The 18,470-nt window shown below is 45.0% G+C and overlaps 1 protein-coding gene across 1 annotated transcript in view; it reads right to left on the bottom strand.

Annotated features, from left to right (window-relative positions):
* Nucleotides 1-208: 208 nt before the first annotated feature.
* The window catches only part of LOC149462103 (ADP-ribosyl cyclase/cyclic ADP-ribose hydrolase 1-like), a 63,224-nt gene continuing 44,962 nt past the window's right edge, over nt 209-18,470 (bottom strand). The window contains 4 exon segments of the mRNA XM_089677441.1: nt 209-2,638; nt 10,531-10,617; nt 11,785-11,877; nt 18,389-18,465. Coding sequence (XP_089533567.1) covers nt 2,569-2,638; nt 10,531-10,617; nt 11,785-11,877; nt 18,389-18,465 — 327 coding nt within the window. The 3' untranslated portion in view covers nt 209-2,568.

Here is an 18,470-nt window from a genome sequence, read left to right as displayed (position 1 = left end):
CCGTACTAGTATTGACAGGTGGATAGAAATTGGCTATTGGTTCAACTGAGGCTTTGTTTGTTTTCTCAAATGCAAAACTATGCTGCCGCTGATTTCTATTAAACTCTTAGATACAGCTGTGTAAAAATTGACCAGTGGCAGGACAGGTTGAATCAGCAAGAACAGGAGAAAATGCACAGATGCAACATAAAACAAAAGCTAACACACATTTTGGAAATTCCTCCCTTTATGCACTATGCTGGCTTCAGGGTTTGCGAGGCTTTTATTTTACTATAATGCAGAAAAGCTTCCCAACAGGTATTCAGGTAGTTTCGTGTTTATATTCAGGTGCAATAGACAAGTGGATTGTTTAGGTACAACACTTTCTAGTATCCTAGACAAGTATTGTTTAACTTGGTAGAGCTTGCAAAAGTTTGTAAAAACTTTATTACTTTTCCTGTTTAACAAAATCAAATAGTTTCATTCACAAAAAATGTTGGAGGAAGAAATCTTTACATTGTCTGCCATCTAGTGGATGAATTGTATAATTGTAGAAGCCTTGAACATTTGAATTCATATACACTAGGGCAGGGGTGGCCAACCTGCGGCTCTCCAGCTGCTGCAGGACTACAAGTTCCATCATGCCTCTGCAAGTCAGTAACTTCCCATCTTTGCAATGCCTCATGGGAAATGTAGTTCCACAACAGCTGGAGAGCCACAGGTTAGCCACTCCTGCACTAGGGCTTACTCCCTTGCCTGGCGTGTGTTATAAAATTTCAGCCAAGTATAATTTTTTTTATGTTTTTAGATAAAGTGGGAAGAACTAGAATCTCTGTCAGGGTTTTACTTCTGTATGTGTGCATTTCGAGGAAATTTTCCCTTATCCACTACACTGAAGATGTGTTATTGTCATATCCGTGTCTACAGTGGAGCTTTACAATCACTTCCAGTCGTGACCTGTAAATGAGTGCTCCATGTGCAAGAACAGCCAGTGGTGAAGAAGATGGAAACAAAGTTGAGTGGGTAGGGTAGCTTATGTCAGAAGCCTATGGAGGGTGGGTAAACATTAATTCTCATGTGCAATAGCCTCTGCTGCCCCTCTGAAAAGCCTTTCAGAGTTTGACCGGTGGAGAGGAGTTTGACCGGTGGAGAGGAGTTGATATGTTGTTTCCTCACTGCCTGTTTTAACCCTACAAAGGCCAAACCACCCTGCCACAACTGCATGTACTGCACACAGTTGCAGGCAAGGTGCAGCTCAGCCCAGTACTGCCCACCAAATGTGACTTGCATTTTAATGTATGCTGTGGCATGTGCATGGCTCTCAACAGCTGTATGCTCTTCTTTAGGTGGGCAGTCAGGGTAACACTGTAGCTCAGCTGCCTGCTTTTACTGCCCGGAGCCACCAGTGTGAATGAGTCTTAGTGTAAATTCCATTAAGGGATCATTCATACTAGGTGTGCTGAGTTGCACTAATCAGCATTGACTGACACAGTCTCAGTGCTAGGGCACATAGAATATCATCATGCATTCTGTAAAAATGCATAAAATTTGTATTTTTAGTTGAGGCGCACAGTTGACTGAAATGTAAAAAAAAAGTTTTTAATAAAAAGTAAACAGTATGATGTGTTTTAACGCCAAATAGCGCTGCCTTTCACATCGTACACCCGCTTGCATGTGCTCTATGAACCATAAGACCTAGTTTACACCTGCTTTGCTCTGTGAAGAGCATCCCCGCGTTCAGGTTGCTCTTCAGAGAGCATTTGACAGGAGGTGCGGAGGCACTGTATTGCTTTTTTTACCCCCTAAATGCCAGACAACTGTGTGAGTTGTGAGCAATTGCGAGATGGTTGCAGCGTGACCCCATTCACTTGAATGAATTTGGTGGGAAGTGCTGCCTGGCAAGTGCGACAGTGGGTATGATTTCTGCGTTAGCCATGAACCCTCTGCAGCAAAAAAGGGAGCTGTTGAGGGGCATTAAAAAGTGGCTCAAGCTCGAGTTTTTACTGCCCGCCAATCACAAATGTAAACGAGCCCGAACATGGACGGGTGGTGTGAATAAGTATTAACCTCTTCACGCCGGCCAAACGCAAATGTGCGGCCTCCCGGCGTTTGGGCCTAGACGCTGAGCGGTCGCACGTTTGCATTCTATTAAAAAAGGACATAGGTGCCGAGAGCGCGCTCCCAGCACACATGTCTGGTACTCACGGAAAGGTCCCGATCTCCTCTTTCGATCGGGACCTTTCCCAATCATGTGACCGCCGTCACGGCGCATCACAGCGGTCACATGACCCTAAACCCCGCCCCGCCTTCTGGAACTCTTAAAGGGCCGGGAGGCGCCGGCGTGAAGAGGTTAAAAACACTCTTGTGATATAAATCCCGACAGAGGTTCTAATCTTTCTCCATTCTATGTAAAACTAAAACATGTTTTAGGTGGAGATCGGCTTTAAAATTCTGCACACTACCACAGATGATCCTCTCATTCCTGAATAATGATTATGTCATATTCTGAATCCTGTAACAAGTATGTCAGATACTTTATAAGGTCCCCACTGCTGGCAGACAGAGGAATGTCTGGTATACTGATTGATTTTAACGAATGCTGCATTGATTGCAGACAGGATGGTTGGGGTTCTCTACGCACTGCAGAGTTGTTAGTGGCCTGTTGGCAAAAGACAAAATAAAATGTTATATGTCAGAATGGAATACATACCATGAACTCTAAATGCTTTGTCTGCAGGTCTGTCTGATGATACATCAGTTTAGCTTTATTAAAAAACAATGTATAATTATCACTGTCCATAGAATGACTACTCTTATTTACATCATGTGTGATTATTAATGCTGATATTATTATTGGTTGTCATTGCTGATATTATCTGGAAGCATACTGCTACAGGGACAAGTAAAAAGTGAGGAAGATAATTAGAAAGAGAATACTCAAAACATGTTGCCTAACTTTGTTCTTTTTTATGTGCACTATAAAGTTCTTTAAATTATTTATTTTATGGATTTATACTGTGTTTTTGAAATTCTATGTCAAGTTTGCTAATTTTATTTGTGCAGATTCTTCTCACTTTAAAGCTGAACTCTCTAGGCCAGTGGTCTCCAAACTGCAGCCTGTGGGCTGAATGCGGCCCTTTGCCTGCCTCTATTTGACCCTTGGGGTGCTATTACTCCCACTGAAACCAACAAGGAGGCACCATTTCTTCCACTGGCACCAACTATGGGGCATTTTTCCTTCAATTGACTCCAATGATGGGGCACAATTCCTCCCACTGCTAGAAACAGTTAGATACTATTCCTCCAACTAATACGAAGTGTGACGGAGATCAGGAATATTATTTTATATTTGTGTTGTTTTGTTGAAATCAACAAGTGTGTCAAGCAGTCAGCCTGTCTGCATAATTAAATCTTGGAATTCCTGTGCCCCGCAGGGGGTGGGAGATGAGGTTGATCTCAGCAGGAGGCACAGACAGCATGGTGTCCTATGGCTGTGAAAAGCCAGACATGTGGGCACTGGGGGCTTGAGGCTTGGTCAAATTGAAAGGATCATATAATGTCCCTTTGGTGGGAGAAAACTCTCAGAATGTGCAGAGCTTGAGTCAGGATGGACAGAGCAGCTCATGGCTGCAGGCCTCGCTAGGAGATGCATTGAACTGTGCTTTGCTTTTTGCACTGCTGGGACTTGTGGTTCTACATTGTCTGTATGGATTTCTGGACACTGGGACTCTGCTCTCCTCTCTGCTCTGCATCCTGTGTATTGGACTAACACCGTTGTGCCCAGATCTCTGCCCTGTGCTGGACTTAGCCCGATTCTGCCCGAAACCCTTGCCTGTGGACTCCAACCCCTGAGGTGCCCTGTCGCTCTGTCCTATTGAACTCTGTGGACTATCGGCCCCCTGTTGTCCCATATTGCCAACCTGAGAACCCTACTGTATCGCTGTGTCTTGTGTTGTTCTGTGGACTATCTGTTCGATTGTCCGCACCCCAAAAAACTCCCCAATAAACGCCTGCACGTCGGGTTCCATGTGATCTGTCTCCGTGAGCTCTCTCTGCGCTCCTAGTTCATCACACCAAGGATGGGACACTATTCCTTCCTCTGGTACCAATGATGGGGCACTATTCCTTCCTCTGATACCAATGATGAGGCACCATTCATTCCACTGACATCAATGATGGGGCACTATTCCTCCCATTGACACCAATGATTGGGCACTATTCCTGCTCCTGACACCAATGATGGGGTGCCATTTCTCCCACTGTCACCAATGATGGGGCACCATTCCTCCCACTGACACCAATGATGGGGCACTATACCTCCCATTGACACCAATGATGGGGCACTATTCCTCCCCCTGACACCAACGATAGGGCATCATTCCTCCCACTGTCACCAATGATGGGGCACTATTCCTCCCACTAATACCAATGATGGGGAAATATTCCTCCAAGTAATATCAATGATGGGGCACTGTTTCTCCAACTAATACCAATGACTGGATACTATTCCTCTTATTCCCCACCTTCCACTGACTACAAGAACTATGCCATTTTTTTTTACTCCTACTGACGCTGGGACATTTCCTACTCCCACTGGCCACTCCGGCCCTCCTAAAGTCTGAAGGACAGTAAACCGGCCCTATGTTTAGAATGTTTGGAGACCCCTGCTCTGGGCAGATAGTAAAAGGTCACCACTGAATTCAGTTATATACTTGATATCTTAAACGCATATTAAATGTAGTATACAGTATGTACTTGAATCTATTGTTATATGGGTTTCTTTAAATCCTCTGCACAGCAGCACAGGGGAAGGACAAGTAGCCAATCTAACTGCTTGCAGAGTGCAGTCGCTATAACACTGGGTTTTAGCAGGCTGGGGTGCATGGCTGGATCTGGGGGGGTTTGCTAGGGTGGGATTCGCCCCCCAGATTTCAGTTGTGGGCCCCCTCCACACACACACATGCCAGCCTCCCCCATGGACATTGTTCCCAGGATGGCTGAGCTGGGACAAGGGGCAGCCTGACATAGTGTGAACTAATTACAGGTGAGACAGGAGAAGTGTTCGTAGCAGAGAAGAGAGAGCCATAAAGAGGTGATCTCCTCCTTTCTGTCATAACAGCAATCCTCAATATGGCAGATTACACAGGGTTGCCCTTAGAGTGGATTACCCACCTCCTATCTCCTCCAAGGACTTCTCACCTCCTGGAAATGTGGGTTATCAAGCCATGTACCATCCTATCTAAGAGTGACCCTGTGTAATCTATCAAATGGAGAATCACTGTTATGACAGGAGGGGGGAGAGCACAGAGGGCAGGGGCGGACTGACAACTCACGGGGCCCCCAGGCAGTAAGAGAAAATGGGGCCCCCTGTGCCCCCACCTACACTCAAGCACACCCACACAACACCCTACCTACATATTGCAGCTCAGCTGCATAGAAGGGGCATTTAAATATTTACTGCAGCAAAGACTGCATGAATGTCCCGGCTTCTTTCCGTAGAAGCCACTGGGCACTTTCAGGTTTAAAGATGGCTGCCATGTGGGCAGGGGCGGACTGACAACTCATGGGGCCCCCGGGCAATAGGGGATCATGGGGCCCCTGTGTCCTCGCCCACACTCAAATCACACCCAAAAAAGCCTATGAAAGGTACCAGGGACATCTCATGGGGCCCCCTACTGACCCCGGGCCCTCGGGCAGTGCCCGAGTTCCCCAATGGTCAGTCCGCCCCTGCATGTGGGGGAAGTGAAAGAGAGAGGGGAGTGAGAGGGTGAAAAAGAGGAGGGGTGTGAGAGAGATAAACATTGGGCATGGCTTAAAAGGGGCGTGGTTAAATAGTGTCTGAGATGACTTATATTGTGCAGAATGAGGTAATGTTAAATAGGGAATGTACAGTGTGGAGTGTATGGCGGTGGGTAGTATGTACAGGGAGAGGAGTATGGAGTGTATGGTGGTGGGTAGTATGTACAGGGAGAGGAGTATGGAGTGTATGGTGGTGGGTAGTATGTACAGGGAGAGGAGTATGGAGTGTATGGTAGTGGGTAGTATGTACAGGGAGAGGAGTATGGAGTGTATGGTGGTGGGTAGTATGTACAGGGAGAGGAGTATGGAGTGTATGGTGGTGGGTAGTATGTACAGGGAGAGGAGTGCGGAGTGTATGGCGGTGGGTAGTATGTACAGGGAGAGGAGTGCGGAGTGTATGGCGGTGGTTAGTTTGTGTAGGATGGTGTCAGTAGGTGGTGTCAGTAATTCTTCATTTTTATTAGTATTTTTTTTTTTTTACAATTGTATGATTTATTTACAAATTAATGTTTTATTATTTTTTATAATTTGTTTTCAAAATGCTTTTTGGTGGCCAGTGGATGGTGTCAGTAGAACAATGGTGTGGGTGTCAGAAGTTTTTAATTTTTATTATCTAATTATTTTTTACAACTTTTCTGTATTATTTTTTTCACAATGATTTTGTGGGGGCAGTGGACAGTGTCAGTAGGGAGTGAACAGGGAGCACTAGTATATGTTGGGCTGTCATTAGATTTGGATGAATAAACAGAACCTGTACCCCCTTATATCAGAAGGAAGGAAATGGATGGAGGGAAGGAAGGAAGAAAGAAAAGGGAGAGGGAGGGAATGGATGGAGGAAGAAAGGGGAGGGAAGGAAGGAGGGGTGGGAGAAAAGAATGAAGAGAGGAGATGGAGGAAGGAGGGGAAAGAAGAAAAAGGAGGGAGGGAGGGAATGGATGGAGGAAGGAAGGAAAGAAAATGGATGGAGGAAGAAGGAGTGGGAGGTAGGAAGGGAAGGAAGAAAAGGGAGGGAGGGAAGGAATGGATGGAGGACAAAAGGAATGAAAGAAGGAAAGAAAATGGATGGACGAAGTAATGAAGGTAAAGGAGGGAAGGAAGGAAGGGGAGGGAAAGAAAGAAGGGGAGGGAAGGAAGGAAGGAAGGAAGGAAGGAAGGAAGAAAAAAGAGGAAAGAGATGGAGGGAGGAAGGAAGGAAATGAATGGAGGAAGGAATGAAGGAAAGGGAGGAAAGGAAGGAGGGGAGGGAGGAAGGAAGGAAATGAAAGGAGGGGAGGGAGGAAAGAATAAAGAGAGGGGATGTTGGAAGGAAGGAAGGAATGAAGGGAGGGAGGAAGGATTGAAGGAAGGGGAGGGAAGGGGGAAATAAGGAAGGAATGATTGAAAGATGAGGAGGAAGGGAAGGAAAAAATGAAGGTAAGGAAGAAGAGGGAGGGAATGGAGGAAGGAAGAAAATGGATGGAGGACGGAATGAAGGAAGGGGAGGGAAGGAAGGAGAGGAAGGAAGGAAGAAAAAGGAGGGATGAAATAGATAAAGGAAGGAAGGGAAAGAGGGAGGGAGGGAAGGAAGGAAAGAATGAAGGAAAGAAGAAAAGGGAAGGAGGGAATGGATGGAGGAAGGAAGGAAATGAATGGAGGAAGGAATGAAGGAAGGGGAGGGAAGGAAGGGAGGAAAGAAGAAAAGGGAGGGAGGGATTGGATGAAGGAAGTAAGGAAAGAAGGGAGGAAAGGAAGGAAGGAAGAAAAGGGCGGGAAGGAATGGAAGTAGAAAGGAAGGAAATGAAAGGAGGGGATGGAGGAAGGAAAGGAAGGAGAGAGAGAGAGATGAAGGAAAGGGAGGGTAGAGAGGAAGTTAGGGAGGGAATGGATGGAGGAAGAAAGGGAAGGAAGGAAGGAAATGGATGGAGGAAGGAAGGAAGGGGAGGGAAGGAAGGAGGGGTGGGAGGAAGGAAGGGAAAGAAGAAAAGGGAGGGAATGGATGGGGGAAGGAATGAAGGAAGGGAGGAAGAAAGAAAAGGGAAGGAGGGAATGGATGAAGGAAGGGGGGAATGGATGAAGGAGGGAAGGAAGGAAGGAAGGAAATGAAAGGAGGGAGGGAGGGAAGAATGAAAGGAGGGGATGGAGGAATTAAAGGAAGGGGAGAGAGAGAGGGAGAGATAGAGAGGGGGGGAGAGAGAGAGAATAAGGGAGAGAGGGGGGAGAGAGAGAATGAGAGAGAGGGGAGAGAGGGAGAGAGAGAGAAAGAGAGGGGGAAAGAGGGAGAGAGAGAGGGGGAGAGGGAGAGAGAGCGAGATAGGGGGAGAGAATGAGTCACAGAGCTGCCGACTGTTCTGGTCAGGAGAGGCAAAGCAGATCCTCTCTCCACCTGCTCTGCCGTGGAGGAATGGGGGAGGGACTGGACACTGTCAGAGAAGACGAAGCATCAGAGACCTGCTGGGGGGGGGGGGGGGTGCTGAGGAGCACAGAGGGGGGGTGGGGCCAGGAGGGAAATCCGATGCACAGTCAGAGATCAGTGCAGGGGAGGGACAGTGACAGCACCGATCTCCCTGCATGAATTTCAACGAGGCAGCTGGAAGTCTCTCCCTCCTGCTGCTTTCAGCTCCTTCATTGAAATCCATGCAGGGAGATCGGTGCTGTCTCTGTCCCTGCACTGCACCGATCACCTCCGACTTTGTTCCTGATACATATCATCCATGAAGGCGGGGTGTGCACGGTGTGTCCGGTGAACACCCCACACCCATGAATGATATGCCTCTCACCTTCCCACTGCCCACCAGCTCCATCATCAGCACAGTGTCTGGACCCATCACCCGACTCACTCTGCCCCCACATGAAGTGACACGTGAGCTACTTCTGGGTCGGGATCTGAGACTGCCTCCTCCTCTGCTCCCCACACTGTCACTGGACAGTGATCCTCTCACGGACCCCCTACTGACCCCGGGCTCTCGGGCAATGCCTGAATGGTCAGTCCACCCCTGACAGAGAGCCCGCACCTCTTCACTACTCCTGTAGTTCCATTCTGTAAGATTGGAGGAGGGAATGCGGGAAGAGGGAAAGGGAGGGGGGAGAGGGAAAAAGGGGGGCTTGTGGAGGAGGTAATGATGGGGGGCTATTTGTGCTGGGAAGCGTAAAATGGGGGGAATTTGTGCTAGAAAATGAGTGGAAGGGTATGTGTTAGGAGGCAGGATTGTGGAGGATTTGTGCAAGGAGTGGGTTGTGCTAAGAGAAAGGATTTGGGGGGATTTGTACTAAGAGGGGGGATTTACAGAGGGAAGATTTACATTAGTAATGGGGATTTGGGGGGAGGATTTATGCTAGGAGTGGGGATTTGGGCAAAGGATTTACGCTAGGAGTGGGGATTTGGGGGGAGAGGATTTACGCTAGCAGTAGGGATTTGGGGGGGGGGATTCATTCTAGGATTGTAGATTTGGTGGAAGGGTTCTGTGTTGGGAGGGGTGATTGGAGGGGGGGCTTGTACTAGGATGGGGGATTTGGGGGCAGAATTTGTGCTAGGAGGGGGGATTTAGAAGGAAAGAGGATTTGTGCTAGGAAGGGGGATTTTTTTGGATGAGGGAGATTTGTGGGGAATTAGGGAGATGTTTGAACTGGAAGGTAGGATTGATGGGGGGGGGGGGGCAAGATATGTGCTGGGAGGGGAATTTGGACTGTGAGGATGTGGAATTTTTGTGTTTTTGTTTGGGGAGAATTCTGGCTTTTAGAGGGAATTTATGCTTAGGGGTGAACATGGTGATTAGTGTTTTTATTTTTTTTGGGGGGGGGGTACATAGTTTGTCACCTTCGGCTTGGGCGCTAGCTGACCTTGTCCCAGCACTGCCTGCACTACACACACATAGCTGAGATCAACTTCCCTTACAGACACAACCCAAATGTTTACAATGTGTAACTGGCTGGTATGCTGCAATTCTGACCTGTGAAATTCCCTGATCAGATTGGCAGCTGCAGTACCCAGTTACACACTGTGGAGGGATACCAATCTCAGTTATGTGCTGTGTGGGGAAGAGGAGATCTTGTGAGTTCCCTGACAGCAGTGACCCTGTCCTCAACTCTGCTGACCACTGTCTTCCACCCTGCTGACCCCTGTCCTCTGCACAGCTGACCCTTATCCTCTGTCCTGCTGACCCCTGTCCTCTGCCATGCTAACACCTGTACTTTACCTTGATAACCCACTGTACACTGCCCTACAAATGAATGGCCTCTGTACACTTCCCTACAAATTTCTGACCCTATCCTCGGCCCTGATAACTCCATGTACACTGCCTCGCTGACTCTTATGCACTGCCCTACTGACCTTGCATCCTCTGCCCCCCTGACTTTTTTTTTACTGCACCCCAAAAATCAGACAGGCTAGATCCAGCCCTGTTGGGGCGAGCCAAAGACCAAAGCTGTATCGCTCAGCTTCGTTAGTGATGCTCCATTACTATACAATTTGTAGGCTGGGGCAAGCCAAACACCAAGCTATATTGTTTAACGTCACTGGTGGTTCCTGATTACTATACAATTAGGAGGCTGGGATGAGCCGAAGGCCAAGCTGCATTGCTTAAATTCAGTAGAAACCAAGAATGTCACTGACTTGGCTATGTTGTCTGGCAGGGGTGTCAGGGTTACAAAATTGCTTGAACAGAATTACACATCTTTTGTCAGTTAAGACAATTCACACGTTTATATTCCAACTGTATGTTTAGCTAATTGCTTGGATTTCTTCAGTATAAGCCAAGGACAAAGAAGTATACTCACTTATAGTTATCAATGCAGGAATACGCCAGGTTGTGCTCTTCGATGTAATGCTGAAGCTCAAGCAGTGACTCGCTGTTGCAGGAATTTCTGAAATATAAAATTGCTTTTTTAGCATAATTTAGATTTACACATCCAGCCAAAGAGAGAGCACCATAAATATAGGAAAGATATTTTACTAATCCATGCGTATATTTGTGATGAAATATATATACAGACAGGAATGGACAGTGGGTGGACCAAGGGCACGACGTGAAAACAAAAAGAGAGGGCATCATAGATATAGGGTATATATTTTACTAATCCATGCATATACAGTATCTGTGATGGAAAATATATACAGACAGGAATGGACAGTGGGTGGACCAAGGGCACCACAACCCCCCCCCAAAATAAAGAAAACAAAAAGACACAATTTAAGTGTAAAGAAAAGCAGGACTTTAAAGCTACCCTACACATCTAATAACATATTTATATATTAAAAATTCATAGTTTTGTTAGACAAAAATCCTTTAAAGACATTTAAAATACATGACATTGATCAACTTCCTGCATATGTTAGATAAAATAAGTAACTTTATACAGATGAAACTGCAAGTAGTGACTTCAACATGTTTTCAACATGTTTCGGCATATTGGCTTCATCAGGAAGAATATTGCTACACGTACAAGTACACACAAATAAACCACCACAACAGAATGAGATCACTGTGACGTGTGTGTCACACCCCCAGAAAAAGGCAGGGGGAAAAAAGCAAAGAATAAAAAGAGGGGACAGACAATCCCTGCATATATTGTGCCTCACTCATGCCCAGATGGCTAACAGTGGACCACAGGAGGAGCATAGAGGGGAAATAAAACTGCTGGCACTAAAAATGGTCAATATTGATGTGTTATCACAAGGGGGTGCCCCAGCCTCACTGTTAGTTTAATAAAATCAGTAGAGCCTGGAATAGTGAAATACTAATGGTTGTCCCATACCCCAGCCAATACACAGGGGTTGAAAGGAACAGTCATTTACAGAGGGGAGATAACAGTGTTTGTGCTTCCAATTAGGCTCACAGGATAAGAATACCACATTTCTGCCAGGATCAACATACATTTTATGTACTTGCTGAAAATGTTCTTAGCTTGCAAAATGAAAACAAAAGTAGCCACACTACTAAGCTGCAATAAATTACCTCTTTTTTGCCTTGGGTTTACATATCCTTTAATAAAATAATGTGGAAACATTATCTGTGAGTAAATTTTCCTTACCTGTCTTGTCCTTGAATATCATCAATCACCCAAAGCTTCACTTCAGATACTTTGTTTGGATTCAAACTTGGTATTTCCACTGTCCTTAACATACTAGGAGGGAAAAAAAGAAAAACATCTATGTGTTTATAAAGGTGAAAAACATCTCCATTACAAAACTATAAGAATACATAATTTCTCAGGATTTGTAGAGTGCTGTACTTGTTCTGAGCTTACTCTGCTCTGTGCCTGTTTGGTGCCATTTCTGATTTCAGTTCATAGTTACATAGTAAATCTGGTTGAAAAAAGACAAAAGTCCATCCAGTTCAACCATTAACCTCCCTAGCGGTCTGATTATTTCAGATTTTTGGTGCTGAAAGCGGTACCATTATTTTGCATGGAAATATGTAGTTTTTTTATTGTAGGCTGTAATATTTAGGAATAACTCACTGAAATCTGTCCGAACTAGAGTCTATTAAACATCCCGGGTATGATAAAATTTGAAACACAAAATCATAAATTATAATTTAATAAATAATCATAAAAAATAATAATATAATAATAATACATTTAATTCAATAATATAATCAAACCAAAAACACTGAAATTTGAAATATAGCACCAAGTTCGCACATCACTGAGCAAAGTCGCAAAATTGTTTTCAGTGTCTGATGACGAATTTCTCCACGAATCCTTATCACTCAATTCTGCAAGTGGTTCTAATTTTGTTTCCAAAATGCATCAGGCTTGTCTATATGTTCATTTGCAAAGTTCAGACGATGATTTTTGGGGTGAGGACGTAGAAGAGGTTTTCTTCTGGTGACTCTTCCATGAAGACCATATTTGTACAAGTATCTCTTTATAGTGGAATAGTGTACCACAACTCCAGTGTCTGCCAGATCTTTCTGGAGGGATCGTGCAGTCAAACGTGGGTTTTGAATTGTTTTTCTCACAATCCTGCGAGCTGTTCTGTCTGATATTTTTCTTGGTCTTCCAGATCTTGCTTTAACTTCCACTGTTCCTGATGACTGCCATTTCTTAATTACATTCCGAACAGAGGATATTGACATCTGAAAACGCTTTGCTATCTTCTTATAGCCTTCTCCAGCTTTGTGAGCATCAACTATTTTCAGTTTCAGTTTTCTAGACAACTGCTTAGAAGAACCCATGGTGCTGATTGTTGGGGCAAGGTCAGATGAGTCTGGGCATTTAAAACCTTTGAGATTGACATCACCTGGTCTTCCCAGACGATGATTGAGAACAATCCATGACACTGGCAGGTCTCAGCTTTGCAAAGGGGGCAGTGCATGCTATAAATTCTGCAGGGTGCCCAAACTTTTGCAGACGCCATTTTTTGTTTTCTGTTATTTTGAATGATGGAAATAAAATCTAACTTTTGTTGACATATTATAAGAATGTCTAATCTGTAATTTGATGCCTTTTGGAGATTTTTCCATCTTTCCTTTGGCTTCTTTATGCACATTAATACAAATTTTTAGCTGGGGTGCCCAAACTTTCGATCCCCACTGTATGTTTACTATTGTTTTGGAAAAAATGAAATTTTTTAAAAATTTTCAAATTTCCCGCCGGCGGCGGCGGCACCCGTACGTCCCGATGTCACAGGGCCTGGAACACAGAAGCCGGATGCCGGCATCAGCCGGAGGAGATGGCCAGGGACGCTGCAGGGGACACATCGCGGGAGCGAAGGACAAGGTAAGCTCTGCAGGGACTCCCTATGCAGCGCCGCATGGTAAGCCCGAGTGTAGCTCGGGGGTTACCGCTTTTGGTACTGACATTTTACCCCGAGCTACACTCGGGAATACCGCCAGGGAGGTTAAAAAAAAAGTTATAATCCTATACCCACAGTTAATCCAGAGGAAGGCAAAAAAACCAGCAAAGCATGATCCAATTTGCTCCTGCAGGGAAAAAATTCCTCCCTGATCCCGAGAGAGGCAGTTGGATATTCCCTGGATCAACTTTACCTATAAATGTTATATCCAGTTACATTCTGTGTATTAAAGAAACAATCCAGGACTTTTTTTAAAGCAACCCACTGAGCTGGCCAGAACCAACTCTTGAGGGAGTCTATTCCACATTTTCACAGCTCTCACTGTGAAGAAACCTTTCTGTGTTTGGAGATTGAATTTCTTTTCCTCCAGATGTAAAGAGTGCCCCCTTGTCCTCTGTGATGACCTCAGGGTGAATAACTCTACACAGAGTTCACTATATGAACCACTGATGTATTTATACATGTTGATCATATCCCCCCTTAATCTCCTGTTCTCAAAAGAGAATAAATTCAGTTCCTCTAATCTTTCCTCATAGCTGAGCTCCTCCATGCCTCTTTGGTTGCCCTTCTCTGTACTTTCTCCAGTTCCCCAATGTTCTTATTGTGAATTGGTGCCCAAAACTGAACTGCATATTCCAGATGAGGTCTTACTAATGATTTGTACCGGGGTAATATGATATCTCTCTCTCTGGAGTCTATACCTCTTTCAGTACAAGAGAGGATTTTGCTCACTTTAGAAGCTGCAGTTTGACATTGCATGCCATTATTAAGCTTGTGATCTACCAGAACTCCCAGATCCTTCTCCACCATTGATTCCCCCAGTTGTACCCCCCCCAGTATGTATGATGCATGCATATTCTTAGCCCCCAAGTGCAGAACCTTACATTTATCAACATTAAACCTCATTTTCCACATAGTTGCCCAATTAAACAGTGCATTGAGGTCGGCTTGTAAATTGGAGACATCCTGTAAGGACGTTATTCCACTGCACAGCTTGGTGTCATCTGCAAAGACTGAAATGGTATTTATAATCCCAGACCCTATATCGTTTATAAATATATTAAACAGTAAGGGTCCCAACACTGAACCTTGGGGTACACCACTGATGACCCTAGACCATTCAGATTATGAATCATTAACCACTACTCTCTGAATACAATCTTTTAGCCAGTTTTCTATCCATTTACATACAGATTTTTCCAAGCCTGTAGACTTTACCTTACACATTAGCCATGTGTGGGGAACTCTGTACCAGGGGCAGACTGACCATTTGAAAACTCTGGCACTGCCCGAGGGCCCGGGGTCAGTAGGGGGCCCCATGAGATGCCCCTGGTACCTTTTTCATAGGCTTTTTTGAGTTTGGGCAAGGACACAGGGGCCCCATGATCCCCTATTGCCCAGGGGCCCCATGAGTTGTCAGTCCGCCCCTGCTCTGTACACTTATTTTGTTCTGGCCTAAGAATACTCTATAACAGTGTTTTTCTACTAGGGTGCCGAGGCATCTTGGTATGCCCTTTCAGCTTTCCATGGGAGCTCTGCTGCATCTGGTAATTTTGCACAACGTCAGGTGATTCCATAGTGCAGTTGGGTGCAGCTGCAGCATTCAGAAGGGGACTAAAGTCTGCCTCTGTTCTCCTGCTCCGCTTACCACCCACTGCCATTCTGGCACTATGTGTCTCAGGGACTCTGATATGAAAGGGGAAAGGGATGAGAACTCTGATGTAAAAGGGGAAAAGGATGAGGAGTCTGATGTGAAAGTAGGGATGAGGACTCTGATCTGAAAGGGGGTAATGAGGACTTTGATGTGAAAGGAGGGGATGAGGAAAGGAGGGGAAAGGAGGGGACTCTGATTCTGATGTCAATGGGGGAAAATGAGGACTCTGATGTGAATTGGGGGGGTGGACTCAGTCATGAAAGAGGAGGAGGCTAAGGACTCTAATGTGAAAGGTAGGAGGGCTGAGAACTCTGATGTGAAAGGGGGTTTTCTTATGTGATACAGGACCAAATGTAAGACTGGGTGTCTCAAGATTTTGCATATTCTTGAAAGGTGCTGTGAATAAAAAAAAACTGCTGAAGAAAATTGGAGGTATTCAGAGGTGAAATATTCAGAGAGTACTCAAAAGCTGAAGGTTTACCGGGGGATCACCCAAAATTTAGACAAAAAGAGTGTATAGAGATGTGGGACTTTATACAGTATATAGCACAGGTAGCCGTACTATACAAAAGTAGCCACTTGATATTAAAAAAATTATTTTATTCCACTGTATTTAACACATAAACATGATATCAATCTATACATACAAAACTAAAACCAGCATGCTTTCTTCAGGACCAACAAGGAATACTGACAATTGGAAGGTATAAAAGATTCTAAAATCATATATAAAAACAAATCCCCAATGAGTTAAGTGAAGGATACAGCCAGAGGATATAACTGTGTCAGGAAGGTGCACCTATTGGCCCATGGGAGACGTTCCCAAGTTATATTGGTGATCATAGCATGTGGTCAGATGGAATAGTAACCCAAATAAGTCCCAATATCAATGGCTAACAGACTGTCATCAGACTCAATTGTTAGGTGTCATTTCTGCCTTTTATCATCCTGTAGTGCAACATATGACTACACAATCCAAATCTCAAGTGTTACATTTTTTAACACTCTATGCTCTATACAACAAAATATTTTTTCAGTAATATTATTGAAATGATGATGTCCCCTTACATTAGTGGCCAGTACAGAAGTGGTCCCGTACATTGGTGGTTAATGAAAAATTGCCCTCTTGCATTGGTGGTCAGTGCAGGTGGGAGATCAATTCACCATTGCTAACTGCTCAAGGAACCCCTGGAAACCTCAGGAGGAACCCTAGTTTTTTATGTAGCCTGGTTGACAAAAGCTATTCTATGGTCTAGTCAGTTTCAAAGCTCCCTAGGTTTTCAAGTAGCACAAAAGATCTGGTTGGCTGCACATCCGGTTAAAATCACTTTTATTTCAGCATATTCATTTAAGCAATTCCAAGTCACAAATATTGGGGAGCAGCATCACCAGCTGACAATTATCATGCTCACGTAGCACTTAATCATAACTAACTGTATCAGCGGCCAACCAGATCTTTCTTGCTATTTGGAACTTGTGATGGAAAGGGCCAGCACCTGGAAGTGTGTCCAGGAAGGTGGAATCAGGAGACCGACCTTGAGCAGTGTTTGCTTGTATGCTTACCCTGGGTATCAAACCTGGAAGAGAACTGAAGCTGTACACCGGCACTTGCTGGCCCCTGCTGGCCCCAGCTATTGTATTCTAGTACTCATTTTATCATAACTACAGGCACACTTAATAACAAAGAAAAAATGAATGTACAACCATCCATTGCCCTAAAAAGAAGTCAGCTTTCATTAGTCTTCCCAATATAAGTTGCTACCAGATATTTTATGTTGGTTGTAATGGGTCCAGTGCCCTAATATGTTATTACAAAGGAGTGTGTTCTTTCCACTTTTATTCTATAACCACATCCTTACCACGCTATAGCCAAATGACGGCTACAGTGCGGTTGTCCAGTTTTGGGAGGGTGTCATATGACTTCCTCCCAGAACGCGTCCTCCTGCGCGCCCCCAGCAGCGTGCAGCCGGTGATCTCAGTGATTGCTGTGTCCTATGGACATGATGAGGCAAAAGGCCAATCACAGCAGCCTTTTACCATGTGATCAGCTGTCCAGTGACACAGCAGATCACAGAGTAAATACAGTTGCCGGTTATCAGCAGCACTTTCCTCATGCTGGTATTATTATTATTACACAGGATTTATATAGCGCCAGTAGTTTGCTCAGCGCTTTACAATATAAAGGGAGACAATACAGCAACAATACAGTTATGGAAAGTACTGCCGATAACCGGCAGCTGTCACAAAGCAGATCGGCACTGATCATTAGGGCAATAATGATCAGTGCCCTGATGATCTGTGCCCTGCAGTGCTGCCCGCCAGTGCCCATCTATGCCCAGCGGTGCCACCCATCAGTGCTGCCCAGCAGTTTCGCCCATCAGTGCCGCCAGTCACTATCGTCAGTCAGTGCTGTCAGTCAGCGCCGCCCATCAGTGTCACCCATCAGTGCCGCCTATCAGTACCCATCATTGTTGCATATCAGTGCAGCATCATCAGTGCCTCCTCATCAATGCCCACCAGTGCCGCCTCATCAGTGCCACCTCATCAGTGCAGCCTATCAGTGCTGCCTATCTGTGCCACCTCATCAGTGCTCATCAGTGCAGCCTACCAGTGCCCATCAGTGCTGCCTATCAGTGCAGCCTCATCAACGCATCAGTGAAGGAGAAAAATTGCCTGTTTACAAAATTTGTGGCAATTAAATACCTCCAAAAGAAAGCTCTATTTGTGTGAAAACAAATGATAAATATGTCATATGGGTACAGTGTTGCATGACCGCGCAATTGTCATTCAAAATGCAACAGAGCTGAAAGCTAAAAAATGGCCTGGGCACGAAGAGGGTAAAAGTGCCTGGTAGGCAAGTGGTTAAACAGTTTCATCATACTACACTGTATTTAGTGAAGTGTACAAAACTTAGAAAAAAAAAGTGTCACGGTATGCACAGCCTAAATGTGAAGATATTTTTTTCAAAGTTTAACATCAGTATTTGAAACATTTTAGGTCCCACACCCCGTACATCCCCCACAAATACACTCCCATGGATTCAAACCTGTACCGTGTCTTCCTATTCCTCTATTGTACTGTACACGCACAATACAAACATTATCAGGGCAGGGGTCCTCTTATTAATACAGGTATTAAGGATGAGTATTTTCCATGCACTGGAAGAAAAAGTAATTCAACACCTTTCTTTCCTGGTGATGGCACCATCTGCAGAACCATTCAGCATCACATGTACTGTTCCACAAGATGCTTGAGAAAACTAGA

Source organism: Staurois parvus, unplaced genomic scaffold, assembly GCF_062004578.1.
Source record: "Staurois parvus isolate SC_StPar_1 unplaced genomic scaffold, SC_StPar_1.0 ptg000186l, whole genome shotgun sequence".
Classification (NCBI taxonomy): domain Eukaryota; kingdom Metazoa; phylum Chordata; class Amphibia; order Anura; family Ranidae; genus Staurois; species Staurois parvus.
This window is presented reverse-complemented; position numbering and strand designations above follow the sequence as displayed.